This window comes from Pseudopipra pipra, chromosome 5 (genome assembly GCF_036250125.1).
Source record: "Pseudopipra pipra isolate bDixPip1 chromosome 5, bDixPip1.hap1, whole genome shotgun sequence".
NCBI lineage: Eukaryota > Metazoa > Chordata > Aves > Passeriformes > Pipridae > Pseudopipra > Pseudopipra pipra.
Window position 1 is genome coordinate 41,959,233 of NC_087553.1, and position 17,426 is coordinate 41,976,658.

At 40.1% G+C, this 17,426-nt stretch overlaps 1 protein-coding gene across 3 annotated transcripts in view; it reads right to left on the reverse strand.

The window, feature by feature from the left end:
* The window catches only part of RASSF3 (Ras association domain family member 3), a 110,998-nt gene that overhangs the window by 66,039 nt on the left and 27,533 nt on the right, over positions 1-17,426 (reverse strand). For 2 of the 3 annotated variants that reach the window (XM_064655784.1, XM_064655781.1), the window contains exon 2: positions 11,899-12,023. In XM_064655784.1, the coding sequence (XP_064511854.1) occupies positions 11,899-11,952 (54 nt within the window). In that variant the 5' untranslated portion in view covers positions 11,953-12,023. Of the gene's footprint in view, positions 1-8,612; positions 8,706-11,898; positions 12,024-17,426 lie in introns of those variants that run through there. The other variant, XM_064655783.1, reaches the window with a different exon arrangement.

The window sequence follows — 17,426 nt, forward strand, 5'->3', positions numbered from 1 at the left end:
CAGCCTGGCACAGCTTGGGAGGTTCCTGCTGGGAGATGGAGCATGGGGTCTCAGAAGGATGGTCCACCCAAAGGAGAGGACTCCTGACCTACCCCTGAAGAGTAGCATTAGGAATAGTTCTCAGACAGTTCTCATTAGCAGCTGCCTAATGACAACCGGAAATATGGGTCCTATGTATTTCCAAAACATTTCCTGTATTCATTCACTCCAATAAATTGTTCCTGTCTCTAGCTATATCTGCTAACTGTGGGGAAAATAATATGAAGAACGCAGTAAAATCATAGTTCACAAATGAAGCTGTCAGGGATTTTACTCCATCCACTCTCTCATACTGAGTTACCTCAGAATTTACCTTATCTATAACCCTCAATTTTAAGAATTCAACTTTGCTTTTATTCCCCAGATGATAGATTCTTTAACAAATTCAGGAATATTCATAACAATCAAGTTCTCAGAACATAACTCTGTGCCACATAGTGCATTCATTCACCAATAATACTTTGTAAGAAAGAGCTCATCTTCAGTGTGATGATAGGAAAGGAACATTATTTACCATGTTCCCATTTCCAAAAACAACTTCTACTTCTGACTCTCCAGACTGAGACATATTTTTATGTAAAATGAAATAGCAGGTTTGCATACTGTGGGCACTTCCCTCCCCCCAAAAGAAGGAAGAAAAGAAAGCTGGAGGCAAAAGACTAAAAATTAAATCAGCACATCTGAAAACCAAGGCCAAATTCACTTGCTGAAGGCCATATCTAATCAGTCATTAGTAGAGCAAGGACTGCAAATCTGGCTTCCTTGATTCCAGTTTCATGCTCTAATTCCCACCTCCAACAAATTGCTTTATAATAATAAGACCTCACTGATTAGTCATATATGCAGATAAGGAAATCTTTCTTCAAGGTTACTGTAAAAGGAAAATATTAGGATGGCAACAGGAAGGTTGAGGGAAGAGAACAGTGCAAATGGAAAACTCGGAGTGGAGTGTAGACTGAGCAATCTTCCTTTAAACACAAGTGTAGGAGTACTGGGAAATGTAAAATAGTGTTCAGGCTTGTGATACACTGGTCTTCCTTCCCTAGACAGTAATGTTACAGAATTGTCTGATAAGAAATTGTGATAGAAAAGCCTTGTGAAATTAAGACAACATAATTTTATCCTGAAGCCAGCTAGGTGAGGTCAGCCCCAGGCAGGATGCACAGTGCTGACCTCATCCCAATGCCCCATGGTAACTATCATCACTGCTTTGTTCTCACTTAGGGTTGTAAAGCAAAATAATCAATGATGGTATTTATCTTGCTGAAAACAAACACTCTGTCAGAGAAGACAAAGCCTTAAAAGGAGATTTACCACGGTTACATACACACTTGCAAGCATCAGCAGAGAAAGAGATGGAGAAGCATAAGATATGATTTAGGCAAAGCAAGTAATTGTATCCAGTTATCCATCTGACTGTAGCACATCAGAAGGCAAAATACCTGAAATGGGCATCTTCAGCTCTCCATTGGTTCACAAGACTAGTTGTAACATATGTGTCTGAAGATCTGTTGGGATTCCATGATGAATGTTTTCTTTTCAAATGTAAAGGGTAGGTGATTTTTTCCATTTTTCTCTAGGGGTTGTCCACATGGGGCAGGCATGCAGAGACCAGCTGGGTTTATCTTCTTGGGGCACTGTCCAGCTTCCATGCAGCATGGCTCCAGAACATCTGGGCCAGGAGCTGATCCAAAACTCACCCATTGGAGGGGCTTCTTGATTAGGAACCAGGTCACAAGTCATAAGAAATCTAAAGGTCATAGGTGAAAGGTGATCAAGATGGAAAACTACTGTTGGATCAAAAATCTCATCTGAAATGTCACAACCATAATGTAAGGTGTATATCCTGAAAGAAGCAATTAAGGGATTTTATATAATTTTTGAAAGGGTTGTTACATAACTTGTGGAATAAACAGCCACAAAAAACAAACAAACAAACAAACAAAAAAAACCAAACCAAAAGAAAAAAAACCCCACCCAACAAAAAAGCAATGACAGCTGATCATCAACATATTATTTGTAGAACAAACCAGATCTAAAAATCTTCTAGGAGTCTACATATTGTAGCACTGTCTCTGTGTTCAGAAGAAACAATACAACAGCCTTTTGCATCTAGGCAGCTTCCTTCACTTGGCAGTAAAGGAGCATGATATCTCAGGAACCAGAGGTGCTGGATCCTCACTGAGACCTATGCAGGAATTGAGGAACTGAGGTTTACAATAGCTTAAATAAAAAGAGAAAAGAAAACATGACAAAGTGGCTATTACTTGAGATCTTCCACAAGTGCTAAGAGAATTCAGTATGTTTTGATCCTGGGAAAGCCAGCTAGTTTTTTATGTTTTGGGTAGGAACAAGAAGTCTACTCCCCAAAAGTTTAACTAGTATGATTTCATTGTCATTTCTTTCAAATTGCATGTAACTGGTGACAGTTTCCTCCTTCCCAGTAAGGATATTGAAGCATTAACACTACATCGCTGAATCTTTACACACTTATACACATTATTTGCAGAGAACATTTAAGTACTTATCCACAATTCCTGTGGAGCAGACTGATATGAGACAACATGTACAAGAATGGAGCTTCAATGCAGAATGAGATCCCTGGGAGAAGGGGAACTACCATGCAGCACACACACATAACTGGGGAGAAACTGAGCTTATGCAAACAGGTGGGCTCTTCTGCACTGAGGAAGAGTCTGGAGAGCAGCTTTTAGGCAGTGTCACCAGTTAGAGGAAGCCATGAATCAGTAAGAAAAAAATGATACTTGCTGTCGTTTGATTCCTGCTCTCTGGGAAACAAGGCTTTACATTCCCGTAAGATAAACAAACAGAACAAACAGAGCTCTGTTGTCTACCTGTTTTCCTAACACTGTCTGTGGGGTGGCTGGTTGGCAAGCTACTTGGATCAAAGACTGGGAACAAATATTTTCATATCTTCACCCAGCAATGTTATCATTAAAAATAATCAAAAACCACTCCCCACCTTCCTTCCCCACCAGGGAAGGTTTTGCATCATGCCCTTCCTGCACTGAATCAAAAGGCAGAAGCAATCTCTTCTGTGTATATTTCCAACAGCTGCTAATGCCATAACTCAAACAAAAAAAGGCTGAAACTGTAAAAAAAAAAAAAAAAAAGTGAAGCTCCAGGAATATTTGAGAAAATCGGATGTGGGTTTCACAACAGTCCTGACTTTCTCTTCTAATCGATTCTCACTGCCATCTTGTTATTTGCTCAGGGCAGGTCTACATGGGATGAATTAAGTAGTCTGCAGTCACTTCACCAGCCCAGCTACTTTCCTTTTCAAGTGCAAAATAAAATCAGCCTCTTGAATAAATGCACTAAAAAGTGTCTGATATTAAATATCTCTTCAGACCCTTGTTCTGTTTGGAAACCAGCCACCTCTGTGGATAAATAAATTAGGACAGACCTGACATGGCTTCTGGTAATTCCATTTAGATTGGTGTGTTTAATGGATATAAAATAAATAATCAGCCCATGAAGGGTGGAATGAAAGCCACTGTCACTCTGTTTACCAGCCTGTCTCTAACTGAAAGGTGAAGTTCAGTCGTCCATCTGTCATCTACAGCCCATGGACTTTTAAGAAAAGTCAGTCTTAGGACTGCACTGGGATAGAGACTTGCAAGGGCCAGCATTTACCCCCTGCTCAACAATTTCCCAGCCAGTGCTCATTTTCTTTGCATGTTTTGAGGGCTGTGATTTGTCAGCTAGCAAGTGGGCAACTTCCATGTACAATCATAATCTACAACATATAACAGCAAAATACCCATCTTCAAGCATGCCAAGTTTTGATGCAACATCCATTTGCCTACACACATCACATCAAAACATACTGTCCTGATCTGCATGTTGAAAATCTACCCTGAAGGTAAGACAGAAACTGTTCTCTGAGCCCTTTGCTGCAAACTATCACAAGCCCAACCCTCAGGATCCTGGCGTGTTGCCAGCCTCCCCTCCGCTTGCTCCAGCAAAGCCTGGCCACCCCTTACATCAGTCTGCAACTTATCACACTTTATAACTCACACAACACACAGAACTTAATGTTTTAGAGGATCAGTTCTCCTTGAACCTTTTCTCAGCATGATTAGGCAATGCTATTTGAATATCAGAGAACCACCTGGAACACACAGAACATGCAAGCCTGTATTACTTGTATTAAATTTGTAATGTAATCATCTGTGCTCTGCTGAGCCTGCTGAGAAACTGAGAAGATATTAAAAACTTTGAATTAGGAAGAAAACTGGCACAATAAAAAAATACAGTTGGTATATTTTACATTCTTCAGCCAACAACACTGACAGCAGGAACCAGAAAGGATGGTGGAAAAATGTGTGTGGTAAGAATAGTCTGTATTAGAAATAAATAGTGGAAGAAAAACATTGATCTTACAATGAAAGCTGACAAAACAGCAGGTTGAAGCTGCCTACATTATTAGGGAAACATATGATACAAACCTCTTGAATATGAAAACACACAGCTCTACAAAAATCAAAAACTCATTTTAAATGTTCCCCTCATCCTGTAATTTGATTTCCTGAAACAAATTTCCTGAATTTGACTTCTACAGGACTAGAAAATCGGAGCTGTTTGACTGGAGTTGATCTGGTTGCTAACCAACTGATAACTGATCTCTAGGTTTCAGCAATGTGTGCTTTAAGCAATGAGCTTGCTACCTTTCTGTTTGAAAGGTCAGGCCTGAATATTAACCATGTACTTAAAATGGAAAAAAACCCCAACAACCCCAACTTAAGAAAAAATGTTTAAAGATAGATTTACTGATCAAAATCTGTGGTTTTTAAAAAATGTTTAAAAAACGGTGGTGTAAGATCACAATTCAGATTGCTTCTATGGGCTGAAGATTTCCACCAGGTGCCAACAAGCTGAAGTTCATCCTGTCAAAAATATTAATTTTAATATTAACACTATTTGGTGGTATGATGATACAAGTCCCCTCACCACATGCCCCATCCAGTCTTTACTTACTGGACTTTGAAATCTATTCTTAGTTCTAAAAAGCCCTCCTCATTTAAATATGACTTTTGGATTTATCCTACTTGCAATATTCAACTACTGCCTCAGTCACCATCAGCCTGCGCATTTCTTCAGTGTGCTCTAGCAAACCCAACAGACTATTCCATGAGGCTTATGCCAAAGAATACTAAAGAAGACCAAATAGCTGATATAGTAAATTAGACTCCATAGAATGTTGCAATTAATTTATGATTTAAAGATCTTAAGTCAGTATTGTACAAAGCCCATTTTAATAATATCTCTGTCAGAAAAGGCTGCAGACGGTAGTGCCCCAGGAACTCTTGTGGATACTTTCAAATTATTTTTTGAAAGCTTGGGAATAATTTCCAGTTTGTATAGTCTATAAAGTTTTTTATTTTCAGCAAAGAGATTTCCGTAATAGTAACGTGAGCAATATACACAAGTAGAACTGAAATGAGCTTCACGTTTGGTTTAAAAGATTTCAGTCACTGGCAAAAATGAAATCATACTCTGTCTGCCAAAACAAACATAATTCACTTTTCTTCTTTTCCTTTCAACTACTACCAAGCATGACCAAGCTTAATAGAGATTTGAAATACCACTACCAAGAGTTAGTAGACGAGAGCAATCAATAGCTCAATGGTAGCTTTCATTATTCATCTAGAGCTGTACACATCTAAATCATGATATTCTGCTCTGTGCTGTCAATTTTTTCTCAGTGTCTTCTTTTTGAAAAGAGATATGCAGCTACCGCATCTCTGAAGGGTCAGAACTGAAACCCCTTTCAGTTCCAGTTACATTTAGGTGACAACCTCAGTGCCCTCCCAGGTCCAGAAGTTTCTATACTGACACTGTGAGTTCCTCTCAATGTTCTCCATGGCATTCAGGCAATTTAAAGCAATCTGTGGGTTGTTGTTGTCCAAGTCATTTGTGACAGCCTATATCTCTTCCTATGCTTTACCAAATGCCTCAGGTCTTGTACAAACTTCATCTCTGACCACCCTCTGCCTTTGGGAAAATTTGAGTCCAGTGAGACCTCTTTCAGAAGGCTTGATATCTTGAAGGAGAAAATAAATTCTATCTGTGGCTCATACATAAAAAATTGCAACATTTTGATCCATCCAGAGTGACAGAAAAATAGGAAAAAATTAAAGTCCACATAATGGCTTCAGTACTTCTTAGACTTTGAGAAGGCCTTGGCATTGTCAGTCAGAGGTGGTATGCCTGTAATGGGCAATGTGGTAGCTCAGGAGAGGGTTGCTGGAAGGGAGCTTTATTCATCCCACTCTGCTTTTTCCTGGAAGAAAATGGCAACTCTTTCCCCAGTTCTTTCTGAGCTCTATTACAAGACCACAGAGAACCTATATCCATCATTTCCTCTTTAACTACTATAGGAAGTCTGTTCAGAAGGGAAGTACTTAAGGCCACACAATTAGCAAAACACCATCCCCTTTTCATCTGAGCCATATATTTCTGCCACTGGGTACTTGCAGTATGTTTGACATTGTGACTTTCATTTTCAAGTATTTAACCTTGCAGCCTTAATGATCTCTAAGAACAGCTACATCATGGAATTTCCTAGATCTTTTTGTAATTAAATATATATAGGTATATATATAAATATTTCCACAAATAGAGAAAGGAGCTCGAAGTTCAGGTTTTTTGCTTCAATTACTTGTTAACAAAGTCAAGCAGCATGACCATATTCCAGATTCTGAGACTATCTGAACACTCGTGTGCACCAAAGTGCTCTAGTGGCTGTCAGAATTGCACAGGATGAAAATTCCTTGGAAATCTCTTAACTCCCTTTGCAAAATCAGTTAAGAGCCTGTATGGAATTCCTCTCCCCCACAAGGAAATCCTAAACCCAGATTCTCAAACTCTGGCTCAACAAGATACTTGTTCAGGGTTATTTGGAGTTTAAGGTGTTCCAGCCACATCACAACACCCAGTCCCTGTTGTGCTGACAGCACTGTTCAAAAGCTGTGTTGTGAACTGAAGAGCTGATCAAGCTTTGCAAGAGCGAATATCAGAAGCTACAACATTTTCCTGACCCGTTTTAAAACAGCATTGTCCAAAAGCAGCAGTGCAGATGCCACTGGGAGTGAAAGGGCACAGGAAACATGCAAAAGTGTACAGGCATGAACGAGAATTCAGGACCAGGAACTACAACTGAGCTGCAAGTTCTGCTGCACTCAGGGCACCACCAGGTCATGAAGTGCAGTTTATACCACTCGGAAAAAGCAGAATATATATTCACATTGCCTGAACCAGGCTAAAATGGTTTTAGGCCATATAGAGTTAGGGCTCAAAGCACTGTCTACCATCATATTCAAAGTAATAATCTACCCGTGTAGAGGAACTTATACAAATAAGGAGGTGCCATGTACCTTCACAAGAAGAGATCTAAATTGTACCAGCACAAGAATGCCAATATAATGACTTCAAACTAGTGCTTTGCCCACATAAACAAATTGCACTTCAAAACAAAATGGTTATCTCAGTAGGATGAAAAGGCACAAAGCCCAGGACTAAGGCTTGTTAGCAAGTAATTCCTCTCTATTAATACTATAAAGTTCGAGCAGTTCTGCAAAATTCCTTTGCATTTTAAATTGATGCTCACTGTATGGATGAGACAATCCTAAATACATGTGCGATCTTTGAAGCTATGCATTTGACTAGCATAGCTCATGCAAAATTATCTGGGTTTGCATGCCATGTGATTTTCAAAGTCACGATGTAGATAAAGCAAAAGCGGGCATTGCTGGAACACATATCAGTTTGCTTCTCACTGGGGACTGTTCTGTGCCAAGAATCTAACACCTACGTTAGCAAATACAGTACTGCAACACAAGTGGCTCTGTAAAGGAAAGTGAGTGGTGCTGAGAATCCAAAGTCCTAATTACAAACACTTCATAGGTTTTACTTAAGAAAATCTCTGCTTTGATCCTGCGGACCATGAGTGTTAGGTAGGCTCCTGGAGTGCTGCTTCTCAGAGGTTTCAGGAAACAGCTTAATTTTCACCTGAAGTGGAATTAATTTTATGTGCCCTAAGACTGCTCCCTGATATCAACCAAAACAAGGGAAGTGAAGACAACTGGATGATGTGCTTCAAAAGCATGATCCTGTGTCTAACTAAAACTCTGCAGACTAGACACCATCCACAGAATAAGAACGCAAGAATAAGTTTCTAAAGAAAATAGATTCAGTCTTTTTCCCATCCTCTGACCCCTTCACAATCATATACAAACCACCTGTTCAGTTTTATATATGAGATGTAGGTTCAAACTTTAAACAGAAAGGAAAAAATCACCTTAATGTTGGTAAGTCCAGAAAATTTTAGCATGGAAGGAAAGTAGTTTTGAGAAAGCAGCTGAGCTGGGAGTGTCTAATTAAATAGTAACCTGTAAATGCTGACTTTTGCAACAGTGTTCCCATTTAGAGATCTTAAAATTCTTCTAAAAAATTCTAATTCCTTTTTTACCTACAAGAAAAGTAGGCAAGTCCTAGAAAGACAAAGAGGTACAAGCAGGTCAGTAGCAGAGGAAGGAGTGAATTCAAACCTTGCAGTTTCCAGGGCTAGCTCTGCGCTGTGCATCAGGGACAGCTGTGTGCAAAGAAAATGACCCAACAGGAACCATTCCAGGTTTTCTGCACGTAAATGATTGCTGCTTCAAAAGCAACGGATGACGGATGCTGAAAACAGCACTAGAATCCTCATCTTACATGTATCAAATGTCAGACATGCACTGACCCAAACAGCTAGTGAGGAAAGAGGAGATTTGCAACAACTGTCATCCACTGCAAGCAGCCAAAGTGTGACTTCTTCCAAGAGGAAGGAAATCAGTAGGAAAAAAAACAGTACTTCTTTGATGCGATCTTGTTGCACACAAACAAATGCACATGAAATTTGGCTTCCCTAAGTACTGTAAGCCTCAAAGAGCAAGAAACAGTTTCCTTGCTCAGTATTCATACCCAAGACAGCACTAGCTCTTTCTTAGATCTCTCACAGCCAAGCTGTATGAGTCTTTTTGAGTAAAAATGAGTTTTAATGCCCTTCTCTCTCTGCTCCAGTGGTATTGTCTTGCTGACAGTCACCTGCACTTTCAAAACCTATGTTGCCCTGTCCTTCCTTGTCCCCATCCCTGCTACTCTTGCTTTCAGCATCTGAGTTATTCCCCTCACTCTTTCCAACAGCAAGTCATGAGGAGCTCACAAGAGACACTCTGCCCTCAGTCACAGTTTGGGTGGCTGGAGCAGCATCTCTCCTACAAGATAAAATGTTGCACTTGCAGAGAAAATTCAGTGATGACCTGGAGGACACACAGAAAGCTCAGCAAGGGGTCTCAGAAATTTTAAAATCCTAGAGTCTTTAAGATTGGAAAAGACCTCCAAGATCATCAAGTCCAACCTCTGATCAAATATACCACCACGCCCACTAAACCATATCATTAAGTGCCACATCTACTTGTTTTTTTGAACGTTTTCAGAATGGTGATTCCATCTCTTTCCTCTCTGTTCACTAGAAGTCATTACAATCTTTGTGTGACAAGATATGGTTTTTAATTATCTGGGTTGTTTTACTTTTTTGGTAGAATTAGGTTTTCATAAAAATTGGTTTTGGCATGTCTGTAGCAAGTTCCATTTTTTTTTCCTGCTAAAAAAAATGAAATTGTAAAAATGCTTCCTGGAATTTGTCTGACATGTTTATGGCAAGGTCCAAGGATAAAGTCTAAAATCTAAAGATTTTAGGCCTTCTATATATTCTGTAGAAATTTTGCTTAATAGAAATCTGAGAAGGAAAAGTGCTGTGCTATTTTTTAATTTGGAATCCTCTGAGAAGGCACTTACAATATTTTAGTTGATTTACTGGTGAGTATCATCACAGAGAAATTAAAGTCCTGGGTTTATCTCAACTATATGTTAACATTTCTTGCTGCTTTTTCCATTAAGTTAAGTTTGCTTTGCTTTGTGTTTCCTCAGACTAATTCACTGAAATGGCAGTACATCATCTTTGGTTCACAATTGTGTAGCTGGACTTCGGAGCTGGCTTAGAATAAACTTTTGTAATCTTCAAGGAGGATTCCCTTGTCCTCCCTAGTATTATTTAGTATCTGCCTTTAAATAAGGCTGTTACTACAATGAACTGTGACTGCATGTCAGACAAGTTGGTAAACTGGAGTAGGAAAACAGTAATGACTTTGAAGACAAGGGGCATCAGTTTGGTTCCTCAGATCAGACTGATTTCAGGAAACAAAAACTTTAAGCAGAAGTTACTGTCTAAAAATGGTACTTTTTGTAGTATGGTAACATATTTATGGGACAATCTTTCATGTACATAACTGGGCAGCTTGTAAAGGCAGTTATACTAAAAATTAGCAATACTGCAAGAAAAAATAGCCAAGAGTTCTAGTTTCTTGAGATACAAAATAGTCTTTTAAGGCCTCAACATAAATATTTGTAAGATATCAAAATATGCTTAACTTAAATGGAAAAATTCTTCTTCAGTACAATATTATTTAAAAAAAACCCCAAACCCAAACAACCCACCCCACAAACCTGCTAACATGATATCCTTTGGGTAGGAAAAGCAATACAGGGTGTACAATTGGTGTGTTTTATGCATTTATGCATCTTACGGTGGGGCTGAAGTGAGAGGAGACTTCTTGGAGACAGGAGAATTTTGGGTGGGCACAAGTTCTACAGCTGATAGTTTGCAGGATGGTGCAGTCTGTGATTGGAAATTCTGTGGATAGTGAAAGCCAGGGTAGGTCTGACTGTTCTATGAATCACTTGATTCTTACAGTGAATAATATGAACATTCCCAATGATGGCTGGGTCTGGGATCAATTGGGATTTTTTCCCTCTCCCCCAGTAAGGACATTTCTTGAATATGAGTTCTAAAAACAGTATAAAGGCTAAACCGACCACTGTGAATATGTATATACCAATTTATTTTCACTAATTAGATTTTGAATAACACTTTCCAGTTAAACCAGTAAAAGTCTAAGTTTAGACCAGACCTTGGTTAATGAAGGGGTTTTTAGTGCCTAAATAAAAGGCTTGAAGAAAGGAACTTGCACACAAAAAACCCAATGCATTTTTTCATCCTTCCTGCCTCCAAAAAATAAAAAAGGAGTGTGTCTCTGTTTTATCACAGGTGCCCTCTCTGAAGTTTCTACTGGTTAGGTGTAAATGTTCAATAGTGTAACATGTGATTAAGACTGGATGGACTTTTGTGGAGGACAAAAAAGTAAATGAGGAAATGAGGAAGCACACCATGAGCCATTGAAGCCAGTGGGAATCCAGGCAAGGAAATTTGAAATTACCCTAACAGGGATTTGATAAGAACTGGGGAATTAACACTAAACAAGTAGGATCTCTAATGGTCACAAATAACCCCACCCTTAGTTTTAGTTGCCTCCCTATGGCACTACACCCAGCAGCACAGGGCACCTGGGCCATCATGATCACTCTGTGAACTGCTTTGTGGTATGGACAAGTCTGTACGAAGAGGAGCTCTGTCCTCATGTTCTCATCTCTTGCTGTACATGCCTGCTTTGACCCCACAGTGACCTGAACCAACAGGAAAAACACAGTTTTGCTGGACTACTTTTCAGTCAGTTTAGCTGAAAACTAATTTGAGCAGGAGTGACTCAGCTGGCAGCAGCCAGTTGCACCTTGACCCAGCAGTAACGTAAAATCACAGCACTGAGTGAGAAATCCAGGTTTGCTGGCCATGCCTAAGTGAGACATTCTTCCTGAGCATCTGGGTGAGGCAGGCAGACCGCACTTCATTACAGAGCTGACAAGAGAAAGCAGTAATTACAAGAACACAAGATCTATTACCTGACCCTTGTTGCAAGATGAATCTAAGGCGTCATGCGGAGCGAGGCAGTCCATTAATTTTCCATTCCGCCGGCAGCCCAGGTGCACCAGGTCTTGGCAGTGAGCATGGCAGGTGTACTTGCAATCTTAGAAAAACCCACACAGACACACAAAAAAAAAAAAACAACAAACAAACAGAAGTGGTGTTTAGAAATGAGGTTGCTGCAGGCAGAACCTAGGAGTGAGACACATCCTCATTTGCTACGTGACCTCAGAGAAACTACCACCTCTCGACTGAACCTCCCCATCCGCACATAAAGATAATAATAGCTACATACTAGCGGAGATGTAAATTCACTGGAGCGAAGGTGACAGCACAGCACACCTCCCAGTGTCACACTGGCAGTGCTGCAGTTAAGTAGTTCTTTGGTTAGATCAGGGCTGCCTCAGTTAGATGTTTTTGCAAAAGGTCCCTGCCACAAACTAGGTATTAGCTGTTGTAATGTAAGCACAAAAGGGGCCATTCTCAGAAAAGACACAATATTTTTGATTTACAGATAAAAAAATTCTACCCACATAGAATTACTGTTGGGTTTATGTGTTTTAAGCTCTAGCTTCTCTTAAGAATATACACATGAATATTGAAAACAGAATGAGTGGTTTATCTGAAGCCTAATTAAGCTGGTATATCACAAAGTTGCCTTCAGTAACAATTCAGAAATTTCACTTCCTGGCTAGCGAAGTCAACTGAGATGGCTATTAGAAATGTAAATTCATTATAACAGGGGCAGATGACCCCATCTCTAGTAAGAAATCAGGTGATTCATATGCCCTTTAATCTCAAAGAGAGAATCACTTCAAGAGTATTTACAAAAACAACCTGTATTTGCTTGGAAGCCTTGTTATATTTTCTAGTTTTCTATGTAAGTTGGGCAGAGTTCATGATGACACTTTTGTCTAGCACTGAATGTCACTTTCTATTTTTAGGTTTTAAATTGCTTATAATTTTGCCAAAGAGAAACCACTTGTACTTCAAGTTACCATGCTGGGGAACATCATGCTGTTTGTTTTAGAACATTTCAGCTAAAACAATTCAGCCATTTCCAAGAATGACTTTTGGAGGAAATGCTTTTATTTTGTCTAACTAAACTACACTTAAATTTATTTTTTTTTCTGTTACAAAGCTTTACACTTTCCAGATTTATAGTAAAAGAGGAATTCTGGGTGGGCTTTTTGTTCCCTTATCAACCTCTCAAAAAGACCAGTTTCCCTAATGTTTGATTAGATTCCCATTACAGTGCCTGAAAAATAAATTCTTGAACATTCCCATTTCCAATTCATATTCATCAGTGGTGTTATGGGGCAAGACAGGACAGTGCTCTCTGAAATGCTGTTCCTCTTGGCTGGGAACTGGATCTTTAATGTAAGATCCCTGTACCAGCAGATCATCCAAAAGTAAAAATTAAAATGTGGGTAATGCAATCACATTCCTTTGCCTGATACAGTATTTGTGCTACACGTGCACTAAGGCAAGTTTAATGATTTTGCTTGGGAAAGAACTCCCTAAGACACAGTTGAAAAGCTTCATCCTTACCTGACAGGAATAAATAAAATTCGGAGCCATTGTTCATTGGGTGAGGGAACAGGGCAGCTCCATGAGAAAACCAGGATGGGAGCACTTCATTAAAAATATAAGCAATATACTAGTATAAGTAATGCACAAGTAAAAAAAGGTCAAATGAAAGTAATCTTTGAATTTCTTTTTTCCCCCTTATTTCTGAGTTCTTTACTTTGCAAGTTGAGTTACCTTCTTTTGTAGAAAAAATGCTTATGAGATCACACTGCATGTCTACCTTTCTGTTCTCCCCCTGTAACTCTGCAAGAGCTAACTATTTCAACTACACATGACCTAAAAGCTAATTAAGTTCATACAAGTTTTATGAAAATTATCTCCTGGCTAAAGGAGGAAGACCCAAACTAATACCCACACTCAAGGCAAGGCTGGCAAAATTCACCTATTACACCATTGTCTGGCAATGTCTGGACAACTAGCTACTGCATATCAGCTCCATGGTGAGGAGCTTATGGGGAATGGGGCACAAATCTGCAGGACACCAGGCTTTGCTAATTCCCCAACTTTCTACGATTACACAAATATATATACTGAGCATGCCCAATTCTAAAGACGCATTTTCACAAATAATATTAGGAAAAAGTCTGTTAGCTAAACAGTGTTCTGAAACAGAATTACTTATTAAGTTAGGAAACATTAACTCTCAATGCTGTTTTGTTTGTCATTTATATTCATTTTAATTTGTGAGTCCCTAATATTATTTGTAAGACAAGCTCATAATTTCCACCTTGCTATTGTAGGCATAATTGCAAAAAATGTAAAAGCTTCATCTATAAAACATTCAATCATAAGCTAGATTTTAACATACTGATTATAAGTTCAGAAAGATCAGAAAAAGGATGATTTTTTCCTAGAACAGTAATACTTTAAATCTTTTTTTCATATTTGTTTTAGTTTTAAATAGATTATTTTATTCCAATCGTGGCATACAATGTTTCACAAAGGTCCAGGCAGCAGCAAATTAAAAAAAAATATGTCTTTCTGGTAATCCCTTACTGGAGCACTCCCAAAATTTCCATGAGTTCAAAAAGTAGCTATTATTCTGGAAAGACTGTTTTGGTCATCAGAGTGTGGATTGCCGTATTATTTCTGCTTGGAAAGCAATCAGAACCAGGTGCTCTTTCCTGATGTGATCTGAAATGAATTCTGTTCTTTGAAATCAAAGATCTGGAGGCTTTAAATCGGCACAGGTGATAAAAGCATTCCCTGACATCTAGAAAAGCTAACAGGTTTATTTTACTAATGCTCAGACTGTCCTGTACACTGCATTTATTTATGAAACTGATGCATCAATGAACACTGCATATGCATAACTGTCCTGAATTGTTAGGAAATGCAAAGCAAGTGTCGATTTATTAAACATACGAATCTTATGCTTTAAAAGTTGCATTGTCAACTACTGAGACATAATAAAGAACCTTATTATTCTATTGCAACAGTGGCTTGACTAGATGTCTCAGTTTAAGGAGACTGAAGTGTCTTGCTAAGGAGAATGAGTTATGAGGTAGACCAAACTCCTCTCTCTCAGCAATTGTAAATCCGAAATTGAGAGGCTCCAATCGAGGAAGTATGGAAAAAGGAAGAAATAACAACCCTTTATTAAAGGATATATGTATATTGGCAAAACCAGCAAAAGAACACAAAAACAACTAAACAATAATCCTGTACCCAAAAGTCCCCTTCAGAAAGGGAACAGTCTGATACTTCTCTGTCCTCTAGAGCAATTCTAATCCCGGTTGGCAGGAGCGCTGTTGGATCACTGGAGGAGCAGAGCCTGCAGTGCTCGGTGTTGGTCAGCAGGGGACGCTGTTGGATCCCTGGGGGAGCTGAAATGGAGCTCTCCCCCCTACCAAGGAGGCGAAGGGGGAAAAGGGGAAAGAAGGGCGGTTTGTTTCCCACAAAACTCACGTTGTCTCCGGCTGGCTGCGGTCAGGACTCTCCCCTTTCCTCGACGAGCACAAATCTCCGATGAATCTCACAAAATCTCCAGCAGATTCGGGCTGCAGACAGGGCAGCGCGCAGGCAAGCCAAGGCCGGAGAGCAGCCAGATGACCAGATGAAGAGCAAGATGGCCTCAAAACTTTTCCAAAACACAAGCACTCACCCCCTTGCCTCCGTTAAGGCAGAAAAGTCAAGTGTCCCCTGTTTGTAAGGAGAGGAGGAGAACAAAACTCCTCCTTGCAGTTTTTAGAAGGGCTATTAGCCGGGAATGCAGGCCTGCCAGCTAGTTCTTTTGTATAGTTAATTACCCCTTTCCCCTCCTCTCTCAACCTCCTTCTCTTACAGTGAGACAGGGGAAAGGAAAATTTCTATTTGGATTTTTAGAACAAGTAAACCTATGACACTAGAGTAATAGAAAAAAATAACTTAGCAAATTTTAAAATTGCATGAAATTAAGACTACTCCTATCCTGCCTTCACAATGTTAAAATGTAAGACTTCAACACTTTCATTTTACATGAATAGACCCTACCTGATGTCTGGCTTTTCTTCACCTTAAACTTGATTTTGCCTGATAACTTGTAAATAGTTGTTCCCATAACCAATTTGCTACAGGGCCGGGCAGCAGAAAGTAAGCAAGGGAACATGCAGGCAACCCAACAGATGCTTCAACATCAGACCTAGTAATTGAGCACTACTAAACCAGGCAGAGGCAGGCAGAGTCTCAATAGCAAAGTCTCTCTATCCTGCTGTGGTCTTCCCTGCCTGGGAAATGTGTATGTTCATTATTGTGATGGGCCAGAAAAATTTAACTTCCAAATGGATATGCAAAAGGTGTGTTGTGCCTGAGCAACTGAAGCACATGGAAAGTTCATACCCAAATTTGTATTATCTTTGACTGAAGAAGTCATTAGAAAGCATGAGGAGGGTGTACAACTTAGTCCTGCTGCCATGTTAGGAAGCTATCAAGTAAAATAGTTGTCATGGGTTTTCTTGTTCTAAAAAAACAAACGGGAATTTTCTTTCCCCTGCTGCAATGTGGGGAAGGAATGTTGAATGGGGAAGGCAGTTTTCTGTGTTGGGTGATTGACCTACACAAAGGAGCTGGCTGGCAGAACTACATTCCAGGCTGACGGCCCTCTCTAAGGCTGGGGGGCAGGGGGGAGTTTTCTTTCCCGTCCTCTCCTTAGAAAGCAGCACTTCACCTTTTTGCCTTAACGGGGGCAAGGTGTGTGCTGGAAAAGCTCTGAGGCTGTTTTGCTCTCAACCTGGTCATCTGGCTGTTCTCCGGCCTCCACTTGCCTACGGTCTGCTCTGTTACCAGCCGGACCTGCTCAGATTTCATCAGAGAGTTTGTGCTCGACGAGGAAAGGGGGGAGCCCCGACCACAGCCAGCTGCAGACAGCATGAGTTTCGTGGGAAAGAAACTGCCCTCCTTTCCCCTTTTCCCCCTTCTCCTCCTCAGTGGGGGGGAAATCTCCATTGTCGGCTTCTCCCACACACCGGGGCCTCAGGGGGCCACCACCAGAGCCCAACAGCGTCCCCTGCTGACCAACACCGAGCACTGCAGGCTCTGCTCCTCCAGTGATCCAACAGCGCTCCTGCCAACCGGGATTAGAATTGCTCTAGAGGACAGAGAAGTATCAGACTGTTCCCTTTCTGAAGGGGACTTTTGGGTACAGGATTATTGTTTAGTTGTTTTTGTGTTCTTTTGCTGGTTTTGCCAATATACATATATCCTTTAATAAAGGGTTGTTATTTCTTCCTTTTTCCATACTTCCTCGATTGGAGCCTCTCAATTTCGGATTTACAATTGCTGAGAGAGAGGAGTTTGGTCTACCTCATAACTCATTCTCCTTAGCAAAACACTTCAGTCTCCTTAAACTGAGACAATAACCTTTATGTGAGAGTCTGTGGCTTGGTTCCCAGCAAGCAGAAGAGAGATTACTGCTGTCCTTGCTCTACAGAAGGTATGC